The sequence below is a fragment of the Anopheles ziemanni genome, chromosome 2 (assembly GCF_943734765.1).
Source record: "Anopheles ziemanni chromosome 2, idAnoZiCoDA_A2_x.2, whole genome shotgun sequence".
NCBI classification, from domain to species: domain Eukaryota; kingdom Metazoa; phylum Arthropoda; class Insecta; order Diptera; family Culicidae; genus Anopheles; species Anopheles ziemanni.
Window position 1 is genome coordinate 56,280,640 of NC_080705.1, and position 12,931 is coordinate 56,293,570.

A 12,931-nucleotide genomic window follows, 5' to 3' on the forward strand; every position below is an offset into this window, starting at 1 on the left:
AGGCAACATGTTAAAGATAGAAATAATAATGAAGCATCTTTTAAGTCTATGAGGATAAGTAACCTTTGAATGAAAGTGAATGAAATTCTCTTGTTAGACAACAGGTAGAATTAAGAATTACCGTAAAATTTAGGGAAATTTTGAAGACAAAGTAGAAATTATAATAATTATTGATAATTCGGTAGGAAATCGGCTCATGAGTGCCGAGGCTCACCACCTCGACGGCGTGGGTTCGAATCCCAACCGAGACCGGACCCTCCCTTGTACGAGAGGAGGCACTATCCACGTACAACAGGGAAACTAGTCTCGTAAGCCCTTAACGAGTAGGCATGACCAAGAGGTCGTTACGCCAAGAAGAAGAAGATTGATAATTATTTTTAGTTATCCTCGAAATGAATAACAATTTTGAAAACACCAACGCTTAAGTTCTGTTGGATTTAAGATTTTATTTGCAGCTAGTTTTGTTATCTTGGCTTTGTTAATATTGAACATTTATAAGAGTTATTTTATACGAAGATCTACATACTAAGATAATTATTTGAAAAAACGACACATCAAAAGATAAAAAAATCACCAAAAATATACTACGTCTTCCTCAATCATGGAATTTCCTTTGAGTTGGCCTTGAATGTATGGATTGCAAATGTTAGTTGGATAATGAAATGAAGGGAACAGTTTTTTAAAGCCTTAAAAAAGTTTTAGCACCTAAACCAGCCAACGACACTGAGAGGATTCTAAATCAACAGCAAGAAATAGAACAAATAATATTGTGCTGTTCGATGACGAGCGCTTAAACAGTCCAGAATTTAGCGTTCCACAGAAAAGAACGCCCCGGTGAGAATTATGTTCATGAACCATGAGCGTTAGGGGATCGCAAACAATTTTCAGAACTTGAGCCAAACTTTTCCCCACCTTCGAGCGCCTTTGTTGGAGTCAAAAAACAATTTACGACGTTCGCAGACTGCGGTCGTTTCGGGTGTGTGGAGGCGTGTTTGTGACGGTGTTTATATTAGTATAATTTTGCCGACGGTTTCGGGTTCTGCTGTAAGCCGTACTTGGATAAAGTTTCTAATTGATTTTTTATGTAAATTACATTCCGTATTATTTCAAACCAATCCGTCAGCCGACCCGAAGGTGACTGACGTAAAGGGAGACTTGCGACTAGTTCTCATACTTGCTATTATGTATATACGCTCAACGACATGGACTGTGTGCACGTTTCAATTTTCATGGCAAACAATCCGGAAAACCCTCGAACAACACCGAGCCGAAAAACAGCAGTTTTTATTCACAGTGCTTGGGTTTGGCACAAACACTATCAAACGGCTGAGGAGGAAACCCTTCTCCATTATGTCCTCGGCATCATCGTTGACCATGCTTTTTAATGGAGAGTCGGTTGCGGGTGAATCAAAGTGCGTTCAAATTTTCCAGCCGTATCTCAAAGAACTTGTTCAGCCGCACTTTAGGCGACTCGGGAATAGATGTTGGTTAAGGGTTCTAAGGATGCTCCTTTTATCCTATTTTCCAAAGCGGGAAGCGGCTGACAAAAGAATTTCTGGAAAAACTTTTCCATCGGTCTGGTACGTGCGGGACTATTTTATTCTGTGTCCCTTTAGTGAAGGAAATGTTACTTGGGATTGTTTTACACCCTTAATGTATCGTAAACTATTTCAATCCTATCAATTTATATCGAAAAATTAGAATTAAAATCTCTTACAAAATGGTTTAATTCATATATTTAAGCCATCATAATCACTTATGAATAATAATCGATTCCGTTTGTAATTTAAAAAATCTAATCATGACAGTAAATACAACTTAACATACAATTTGCCGGTATTATTTTTATGCAGTAGCTTGAATGTACCATTGTTGTCGGCATTTCTTTGAATCTTAAAAGCGATACGATTACTGACAATCTGCGACTTATTTAACCTTTGTTTTTTCATGGAGTTTTATGTCTACTAAAAATTGCCCAATACTGAACTGTCAATTCTGAAACTTTTCACTCATTAAGTTTAAGCACTGCAGACGTTTTTGAAGATTTATTTGATCTCTATGTTTTCAAAATATTGTCCAAATTTTACAATTGAAATTCAGTTGTGTCAAGGTTTATGGAACACTGGGAAATCGATGAAATATCAAGCATATGAGAATGCCGTTATCGTAACTACGAATTTAAAATATAACTCTCAAGTAAACAGTTAAAACCATAACTCTTTTCTCAATCCATTCTTTACCGAGCATCGCGAGGGTGTCAATCTAGTGAAAATAAACTGAACAATACGAATATCACCCAATTATAAACTGCGCAAATGTGTGGATATGTCTCCTGAGAAGTGGATACATGCGAGTAGCGTTGTTAGACACTGTTAGTCGTTAGTTTTTCGCCCATCAAATTCGTTAGTGCTACCAAACGATGTGAGTTATGCGTAGCCAAGCGGTTGTGGCACAAATTTGTTCCTAGATTCAATTAGCAACGTGTTCGGAAAAGCTCAAGTGTTCGGGGCCCAGTTCATTACCGGACGCTGTGCGGAAAGCGTACCTACCGCCAAACGGTGGAGAAGAGGGGGAAAGGAGGCGGATTGCTTTATTATGGTGATCACATTGAGGCTTAACTTTTAATTAACCGGTCGTCGGTGTCAACCGTTGTCGATTCAAAAGTTCAAAGCGGCAGCAGCAGCAGCAACACAAACAGCTAGCCATTTTCCGCCCTCACACCAGGTAAAACAATCTGCTTCGCTCCTTAAAACCGGCCATAGTACACCAACCGCCGGGTGTGGGTTCGTATGCGTTCCATTCCGGGAAAGGAAACACACGAAACGTGAAGTTAGTTCTAACGGAAAAGCTGATTCACGACACGCTTTCCCCATTCAACGAACGGATCAGGGAACGGAGGGCTACGCTACGGGCTGGGAAGGGTTCATGCATAGCAGGGAAAATTTATAACCACCATAGAAAGCTAGGTCCATTGAAAACACGCGCTTCGACAATGGTCAGGGCCGGGGGACGTCTAGTTTCGGGGGATGGGGAACAAAATGGAGGCGCGATGCATCGATAATGTGTGTGCATCGTCATTAATTTTGTGCATTATTTGACGGATTTATATTTTAATGAAAGCGGTGTTTATTCAACCAAGCTTTGCTGAAACAATCCGCTTGGCCTCCGTCCTCCACTCCTCCCCATCCCACTCGCAGATACCGCCGTCATCCGGATTTGGCCCAACCTTCCCATTCCAAACCTTTTGTCCTACGCGACGGAATGGCAATTATTTTGATGTTGTGAGCTGTAGCATAATTATGAGCGCCTGTCCGGCTGAGCGGTGGTGGTTCACTTAATGCGTTCAGTTTTGCACCTCCACTCTGCTACCCCAACACCGCGCTCGATGTGTCCACGGGTGACACTAAAAAATTATCAATCCGGCTAGATAATTATAATCCGTAATCAAATTTTGCTCAGCCGCTTTGTTTTCGATCAAATAAGCAAACAAGTAAACAGGTCCCCTCGGCCACCTCGAGGCCACACCAAAACGCCACCAAGCCTTACGTGGCGCTAAGTGGTGGTCCCGCTATTTGATTATCTTCGCCAACCGACGATTCACCGGCGCCTCGGGGCGCGCGAACCCAAGCACCGTCTGCTGTCGTTTTTCCTCCGTTTAATTTTCTCCAGTAAAATAAATCCCTACCCCCCGTTGGATGGGCTGAGCGGCCTTTGCTGAATCACTGCTTATTGATTTGGGGCTTCGGTTGATTGAGACTGATCCACTTCCATTACCCCTTTCATCCCCATTCCCTTACCGGTTGGTTCAATTTTCCGAAACGCTGCCCATTGGAAATCTAAATTGATTGTACCACTTTAACAGCCAACAGGGTTTTGAATGTTCTTTTTCCTCCGAAATCCATTTCCAGATGATCACGAAAGCAATACACCATTCGCTGCTGGCAGCACTGGCACTGGCGCTTCTGGGCGTGTGCTACGGGTGTAAGATATCGGAGTATCCGTGCAAGGGTGGCGCGAGCTGCGTGCCACTCGACAAATACTGTGATGGGCGCGATGATTGCGGCGACGGCAGTGACGAGCCGAAAATGTGTACAGGTGAGTAATTTCATCCCTATCATTTAATTAATTTTACTGTCCCCCACTCGGCCGAAAACGGTTTTTATCCGAAGCGCTCTCTCTTTTTGCTGACGATGATGATGAGAAATTGAATGGTGCCATTGACAAATGGCTGATCAATCAGTGTGTGTTTTATGGAAGCGTGATGTTTATCTTGCTTCTTATATCGCCACTCGGCCTGAGCAGTAGTAACAGTCGAGTTACACTCCAAAGGAAAAATTGTTTGTTTCCCTATGATCGATTATTTAATCTAATGAAGCCTCCAATTATGAAGAGTAGCAGCAGGAGTGTGGTTTCTCGCTCCTACATTCATTTCGCTTCCCTTTCATATTTCGAACCCTGGTCGCCATGTCCATCATCGACGAGCAACCGGTGACTCGTAAAGGGAAATGAGATTATTGTAATTTATTCCTTTTGCTTCCCGGCTCGGGATTGGTGTTTGTAGATTTAATTAAAATAACCACGATACCTTTCGGTCCCGCAACCGCTTCGTCATCGCCGTCATCGAAACCGACGCTACAACGATGCCACACCGTTCGTTCGACTCAATTACTCTTGTTGCTGATGAGTGGCAAAAAATTCATATTTTCATTAGCGAGCTCCTGTCGAGCTGGATCTACGCTGATTTACGTCCTTTCAGTGGAAGTGGATCATTCACTCAGCCAATTGGGCCGTATTATTTTGGCCAGATAGACGACGGTATACGGTTTGTTTCATCTCTTCCAGGCTTTAGAAATGTTGCTATCTGTTTTCCTGTTTTTTTTTCTTTTCCATTACGGAAAGATAGCTGCAAATCCTTGCCGGCGGATCCGTTGGAATCTCAGCAGAGTGAAGTAGTGCGCCATAAGACTTGGCAGCGTTTCGAGCAAAAGGAAAAGCTTGGTTTGTTGCATGAAGCGGTTGTGGCAGTGTAAGAAAACTGGTGCCACTATGACTGAAGTTATGCCCCGGCATGAAAATGACATCCCTTCTGTTGACAGGGTTGTAAGGTCTGAGCGAAAACAAAAAAGGCAGGAAATATTACGCTGTTTCAAGGTGCAGCTGGATGGTTTGCAAAAAGGATGATCTACTTATTCGCTAACCGGTTCAGAAAACACGATAGCAAACAAATGTGCGGAGGTTTTGAAGCAAGTTGATTGTAAACTTTTAGGAATACAATATAAGCTCATTTCTAGGAGGAATCGTAGATGAACAGCTGGTTGTTGTTTTATCAGTTTAACAATAATTTAAAGTGCTTATATTGACGTTTACCAGATCTATTTAGTTGTAAACATAAGTAAAAGTTACAAAAACGCTTCTTTTTTAAACTCTGTTTTAAATAAAATGGGAAATGTTTTTTTCCAATTAAAACTTTACTACAAAACCATCACATCAAAATGTATTTATTTTCTTTTGGTTAAGTTTTACCTATACAGGTAATGACAGTTTTTATTGGAAACAATCGACGATTGGAGAAATTTTAAATTTTAATTTAGTTTCTCTAAAAATTCTTCCATTGAGTAACTAAAACTATTTCTAGTGATTTTTTTAAATTTCTTATTTATTTGTTATTTCCTGTGACGCCTTATTTATAACCTTCTCTTGTTAGACTTAATCTAACTGATCCTCGTAATCTAGCTTCGAACTAATTAATGATTAACTAATTGCCACCGGACGCCTTTGTCAACAAACCGTCTCACGATCACGTTAATAAACAGAGTTTGTTCGATTACTTGTGTGAATTTACATTTACATAATGAATTTTTCAAACTTATCTCTAGTTCATCACATGTAAACCTCACATTTCTTTGAGTATTATATCATCATCCCAATGTCCGGACAGTATCTATGGGAACATTCCTGACATGGTCGTTGGTTTTTTAAAACTGAAGAAATGCTTGATGGTACTCAGTGAGAACAGTTTCATTAGACGCTACTCACTCAACTGAATATTTCAATTTTCATGCCAAAGCATCTCATTTCATCAGAATGTTTTTTATTGCTCGTTTTTCCGTCCACCTTGCCTTAAGCTTTTTATTTTATAAACCACCTGGCGTCTCCATTGATCAACCGAACACCAGGCGCCTCCATAACGCGCCAGTGTTGTATACCGGGTTTGCCCGAGGCCACCGTGCTCACCTTTTTCACCTCCGTGGCAAATCGTCTTAAACCTGGTCATAACTTTGCACCGTGTGTCCGTGCGCTATCCATCCATTCGCTTCACTCAAACGTTTCTTTCTTTCCGTTCCACAGTGTGCAACCGGACGTACTACGGGGACATTGGGCGAACGTACACGCTCACGGTGCCACCTCCGCAGTGGAACCGGCTACCATTTCTCTGCCATCTAACGTTCACCGCTTCCGGTCACGAACAGGGCGACATCGTGCAGGTAAGTGCAGCGCAAAACTTTCCTACCCGGGGAATTTTCCCTCCGCTCACCGAAGGAATGGTCCGCGACGGGTCGTCGCACCGGTCATCGCTAATTCATCAGGTTGCGGAATGTATTACCGTACTTTACAACCACCGGACGAACAGAGAGTGTGGTCGCGACAGCTGGTAACGAGCGCGCAGAGTTTCGATGGTCGGGGGTACGTTACGCGTCGGCGTTGTCTCGATGGGTTTATATGGAAACTTTTTTAATATTTCACAAAAATCCTTGCGATTAACGATCGTGCACAGTTTTACGTTTTTGCAACGTTTTTATTTCATTAGGACAACCGCAAGAAGTATCAAACAAGGTGCCCGGTGTTCAAGGTGATGTAACGTAACATCGGACCGAAAAGAAAATTGAGGCAAGTGTTACTCCGTGTGCACTCGTCTAAAGTTTACTCAAATGAAAAGTACGTTCAATTTTAAGACGCGTTCATGCAATCTTGCTTCTGCTCCCGAAGTCGTTCTGTACCGAAATCGATTAAGCCCCAAGGAAATCACAAAGTCGAAGCGGAGTACATTCGATTCCGGTATCCGAAACTAATATCGATTTTGAGACCGGATCAAAAAGCCGTTCAGATGCCGGCCGATCCTGGTGCGCGGGCGGAACCACAGCCAGGCCCACTTTCATCCTTTCCCTTCATTGCACACACGAGCCCACACAGACACGCGCACGTAAGAACTACCTACGCTTTACCCACCCGAATCGAACGATTTCGATTTGTTTCAGATCTTTCAGCGAGTCGTTCAGATTTTGTTTGGAGTCGGAGATTTCGGGCCCGCGACTCTGGTCGACTACTTTGGTTCGGATCGATCGGTGGCGGGCGTTGCGAAAACCCGGGAGGTCGGCAAAGAGAGGGAGAGCATTAAACAAACAGCAGATAAAAGCGATTTCGCTTAGTGTGTGAATCGTGCGATTCGCCGTAATGAAGATTTCCAAAAGCGTTCCGTTTGCGGAGTGCGGGCTTGGGGATAAGATATCCCGGAGCCATCGGTGGAGAGAGTCTGCTTTCAGCACTGCGGAATTACGGCCAACTCCGAATGCAGTCACTTTGAAGCGAGGCAAAGCTACGATCCCGATGTGCGCTCGCTTGTCTTTCGGGCACAACTTTCGGACCGACCTCCACGATGGTGGGGTGGGATCAAAGTTGGAAATTGTACGAAGGGAAGGTGGAAAGTATTTCGGGAGTGTACCACTCCACTCCGACCTAGGAAAGGCAACGGCCAACCGAAGGCCGAGATCAAGACTGTTCGTCGTTGATTGTTCCTCCACTCGACGGCAATCAGTGCATCCGCAAAGCGTGGATCGAGTCCTTCCGAAACCGGACCAGGAAAAGCACGTCCGGGAGCACTTGGAGGACTTCTTGCAATCTCAAGTGTAGCCTACTTTTCCCGACCGACTCGCGAACCGAAGCGTGTGCGCCACGCCGACGAAATGGAATAAATTCATCAGCCATTTTCCGGGCGCGCGGGACGTTGATGAGCCGACAATGGAGGAGGGGCGAAAGCCTGCGATAAGAAAGCCACCACCATCCCATTCGCTCGTTATCGAACCTCGGGTGCTGCCGGTTGAGCGGAACAAATTGACAGACGGCGAACTGGTGCTGCTGGAGAAAATGAAGGATATGTAAATTCAGCCTGATGAATAAGGCTTTTCCAATGCTAATCAGCACCATTTTCCGAAAGTTCGATACGTATCGCACTTAATTAAATAACTGGTGGGATTGTTAGAATGCATCCGTTTTTGTTATCCATCGTCGCCTGCTGAATTGTGGCGTATTGAATGGCTGGAATGGGAAAGTTAAAATTACGATTTCACGAGGAAAATATCTCTTTAACAGAGGGATTTATAATCACCTGAAGTAGGATACTAACATTTGGTCCTAAGAACTCAAAGAAAAATCGATATTTTAGTTTTGGATAAAGAAGAAATCAACCATATGTAACCACATGCTTACCTAATTTTTGTTTCAAACAAAACACACAGTAAATTTTTTCAATGCAATTAACCTAATTTAAATTGTACACGCTCTTATTTATTTCAGTGATGCGAATAACAACTCCCTTTAGAGAATAGAATCAGACCGAACAGTTATCACAATGATCTGAATCTTTTGGTTATTATTTTGCTATTTAAAACGTGAAAGAGAAGTTATTAGTCACCACATATTATAAAATACGCAACAGGGATTCGAATCACAAAAAAGTGATTGTGTGCGTAGGAGAGTTTGAAAGTCAGCATTGCTTGTTTCTCCATACTTTATTTACTCTTATGGGATCTGAATTCCTGATTGAGATTCGTAACCCAGTTTATGATTCGATTTCTTGTTCCGAATTAAAATCTCTGTGGTAACTAGTAATTATTAAATAAGATTAATTTATTATTGAGATGTTATTAACATTTTTACTCTTTTATTCACTGAATTCATTCTTTTGAGACTCGAATCTCGAAAGTATTTGAATAAATCTGTCTCAGTGGATTTTAATCAATCAATTCAATAATCAGATTCTTCCCACTCTCTCATTGTTACTTGTACATCTCTAATTAATGTTACTCGAAGATAAAATAAATGCATACGAATTGCAAAAAGATATTTTTTGTAAGTAATGAACGTATACTGAATATCTCTTGCAATAAAACCGGAAAATGTGGCTTCAACCCAAGAAGAGACATATCTTCCATGCTAACGCCGTGCATCACAAATTATAAGACGAATAGTTCAGTTCGCGTGATGTTGTGACTCAAATAATTGTCAACATTAGACTCTCTTTTCATTTATCTGTTATATCGTTAAAGAATTAACGATAAAGTTTCTGTGAACTCTGAAAATGGAAAGTGTTGTAATGGGAAATTAGTTTCGTTAATTCAATTTTCATAGAAGGGCCTGCGAAACCCATTGAATGATAACTGAAATCGGTGGTAATCATTACCCGTGCTCTCGCTGCAGAATCGTTCAAAGAGAGTTGTAGTAGTTGTAAATGAGCTAATTTCTTCGCTCAATCACAAGAGCAATCATTATCCAAACGGATGGAGTTTATTTGGAGTGGGTAAATAAAATTGATAATGCATTAACGGCGCTGCTCACAAAATGTCTGCTGTATTTGCGTGATATACAAATAGCAGTAATTCTTTCCTAATTTGATGGGATTAATTCATTTCTAACCTTTCAACCCTTTACATTTACTTCTGCCATCAAGCACTCATTTGAATTTCATAAGAGATCAAACATTAAATATTAATTCAATTAACGAAAGACAACAAGTTTTCCAGACGGTCCGAGCAGACATTCCGACACCCTCCGCAATCACGGTAATCACGGCCTAAAGACCGCCACGATCGCCTTGCGGAGAAAGTGGCCTGGCCGTGTCGGGCCGAATTATTCACTCTCATACATCTATTAATCTAAATTTAGCTAATTAGCTGCCGAAACGTGTGCGCTGCTCATTATGGCTAAGTATTTCTCAGGCTCACCCTCCTGCCGTGGGAACCCTTGAAGTCGCACGCAGCTGAGGGTGATAAATATTTCCCCTCGCTGCTCCCGCTCCTTAGCCACTCGTCCCCAATCGACTCGACCCTCTCATTCGTCCCGGTACGGTCGTCAACGAAATGCAAGTGCCGCGTCGGCAACATCGCCAATCGACGGCGACATTGCTTCCCTGACGACTATTTACATTGTGCCGATATGTATTACACCAACAACAACAACAACAGCGGAGGTGAAGGTCGGCCCTTCACACGTTTGGACCGCCCCGGTTTGGAGAAACGCCGAAGGGACACTGGTTTTTCGCTCATTAATCAGCGTCACTTTGCCAGAGTTGATATTTTTACCCGGTTTTTCCGGGCTTGGGAGGGGAGGCCCTGCTAAACACCCATTTTAACCCTGCTGACAGCAGAACGTGACCCCGGCGGTGTTCGTTTGCGAGCGCGGGCCGGCCACGCGAGCAAACACTTTCGCTTCTTGCGTTTAATTAATTATAGCTCCCAGCAGCACAGGGAACAGGGAGCGTAGTTGGTGAACGGGTCGTTAGCAGGACCTGCACGATAAAAGGAATCTGGCCGAACGTTGCTTTTAATATTGTTTTCACACCGGGCGAGGCAAGAGCATCGAAGCCCGGGATGTAAGAAATGGGAGTGAAATTCCACCGGCAATCCTTGGAGTGTTTCGCTGTTCTGCTGAGTTATTATTAACGCCCAAGTTCAAGCCGTACGTGTCACACTCTCTGAAGCGGGTGGTTCGAGTTTTCCCCGTGCTCGTCGCCACCCGCTCTCAATCGTCTCCCCGGCACAAGGTTTCTCGCTCTAATTCCGTTGTTATACTGCGTTCTTCCTTGCCGATGCTCCAGAACAGTGAAGCTAAAAACAAACGCTTTCGGTTACACGATTTTCTGCCAGATGCCCTGAAGGTCCCGGACCCCTTCCCCCTCACGATGCTGTGCGATGGGCTTACTTTGGCCGCCTCACCGGGCACCGGGCTGCTGTTTGTTTGCCCAGTGTTTTTGTTGGTCCCGCGAAAAGAATACGAACATTCTTATTCATTCCTCTCGAGCTTGTTTGCTCAAAGGGCCGCGTCTTTAGTCGGAGGCGTCGTCTTTGGAGCGCGCCCGATGCAAAACTACCGCTAACGTTTCGGCCAAAGAAAGCATCCGAATCCGTCCACCGGCCAGACAAAGCGATGGATGCTGCCGTTGGGGCAAATGGTGAGCGTTTGAAAGTGGAACCCGACAAAGGGAAAGGCACGAAGCGGGTTTTCCCATTCCCAAATGCCAGTTGGGCCCGTTTTAATAATGGATGTTGTGCTATTATTTCTGTGTGTATTTAGAAGATCACCCACACCGGCGCACACGTGTATGGAAACAATAGAGCGGGGGGGTCGGTCGTCGTCACAAAGGAAGCCGGGAATTTGCAGAAGTTGTTGCAAAGATGGCGCCACAAAGCATCACGCCGGATCCTTCCGAGAAGTGCAAATGTGCCGCTTCATTTTTGCGAGGTGCTGTTTTTACCGTCCTTTTATTTTACCACCTCTAATCAACTTTTCTCGGTGCCGTGTGCTTTTGTGGTTTTTGTGCCGGAGCCTGCTGCCTCCATTTTCCACCCGTTCTTCGTATGGCGTAATAATCTACGCCGTCGTCAACGGGAAACCGGGACCGGGTGGCCTTGTCATTGTCCTGTCCGCTCTTGTTGACCTGCTTTCGTTGTTTCGTCATCCATTTAGGTATCGACCAGCCGTGTGCCGGTGTTGAAAGGCCGCGCAGCCACCCCTTGCCTCAAAAAGGTGAAACATCACAAAAAACCCAAATCTACCAGCAGCGAGCTTAAGAAATCGTCATTTGCCATTGAGTGACGGCTCCGGAGCTGGCGAAGGATTCGTATAAATTAGTTCCTGTTGTTGTGCTGGTTGGGCTTTCTTCTCTTATCTGTCACCGCATGAGAGTATGTGTGTTCTTGTGTGGCTTTTTTAATAGTATGTTTTGTTTTCTCCGTTTTCTCAGCTCTGGGATGCAGTTAATGATGATAGCGACGAACAGGAACGCTTGACAGCTCAAACGGTCGAAATGGAGCACCGGCTGACGAAGGACCGTTGAGAATGGATCCCTTTTTGTTTCACGTGTCGCCGGTAGTAGTTTTTCCTCGGCCTCCATTCTGCAAACCTATAGCAAGCTTGGAAAGGGCACAAGAACAACCGGGGAAGTGTGGTTCTTTTCGATGTTTCCTTCGTCAACCCACCCGGTGGCGTTATCTGCGCAGTTGACAGTTTTATTCCAACTAACTTGTCTTTTCTGTTAGGCCAGCGTTTCCTAAGATAACCCCCTCCCCTGTTTGCCCTTCTGTTTCGAGGTATCGTGAAGTAACTGGTCAATGTTACTGAGCTGCCTTACAACAAGCTGGGATTTTGTTGCCTCTGGAATGGAGCGGCTACAGTAATCGTTTTCTTTTTGCTCATCCTCCTTCGATGACAGGCTTAACATCCTGTTATGGAGCAGAAAGAAAGCTTCTGGCCTAAAGAAACCAAAGCACTACTTGTACGGCGCTAGCAGAGCATAATAAAATGAAAATTGTTTTGATTCTTCCATCCCGTAAGCTCGGCTCTTTAGCAGGTGCTGTGCTCGTTTTTGTCTTTGCCACAATGTGGAATATCACAGAGGATTGGCAAAACAGATCTCATCGTAAAGCTTCTCCCGAAGAAAGGCCTTTTATGTTTTCCTACCATTCGGTTTTTGTACGACACTCCATTGAAACATGTTCATTTCTTTTGCACGGAACAGGATTCGACTGAAAAAGAATTACAAAACATGTATGCTTGCAAAACATTCGTCAAGAACGGGCAACCATGTGGAAGGGGAAATTTTATATTATTCATTACATCAGCAGAGGAATGGAAACAATCGATTGATGACTTTTTCAAG

General features: G+C 43.7%; 1 protein-coding gene across 1 annotated transcript in view; it reads left to right on the top strand.

Moving 5' to 3' along the window:
* The first annotated feature begins 3,908 nt into the window (after positions 1-3,908).
* Positions 3,909-12,931, top strand: part of LOC131281125 (uncharacterized) — a 54,138-nt gene continuing 45,115 nt past the window's right edge. The window contains exons 1-2 of the mRNA XM_058310378.1: positions 3,909-4,095; positions 6,349-6,485. Of these exons, the coding sequence (XP_058166361.1) occupies positions 3,909-4,095; positions 6,349-6,485 (324 nt within the window). The remainder of the gene's footprint in view (positions 4,096-6,348; positions 6,486-12,931) is intronic.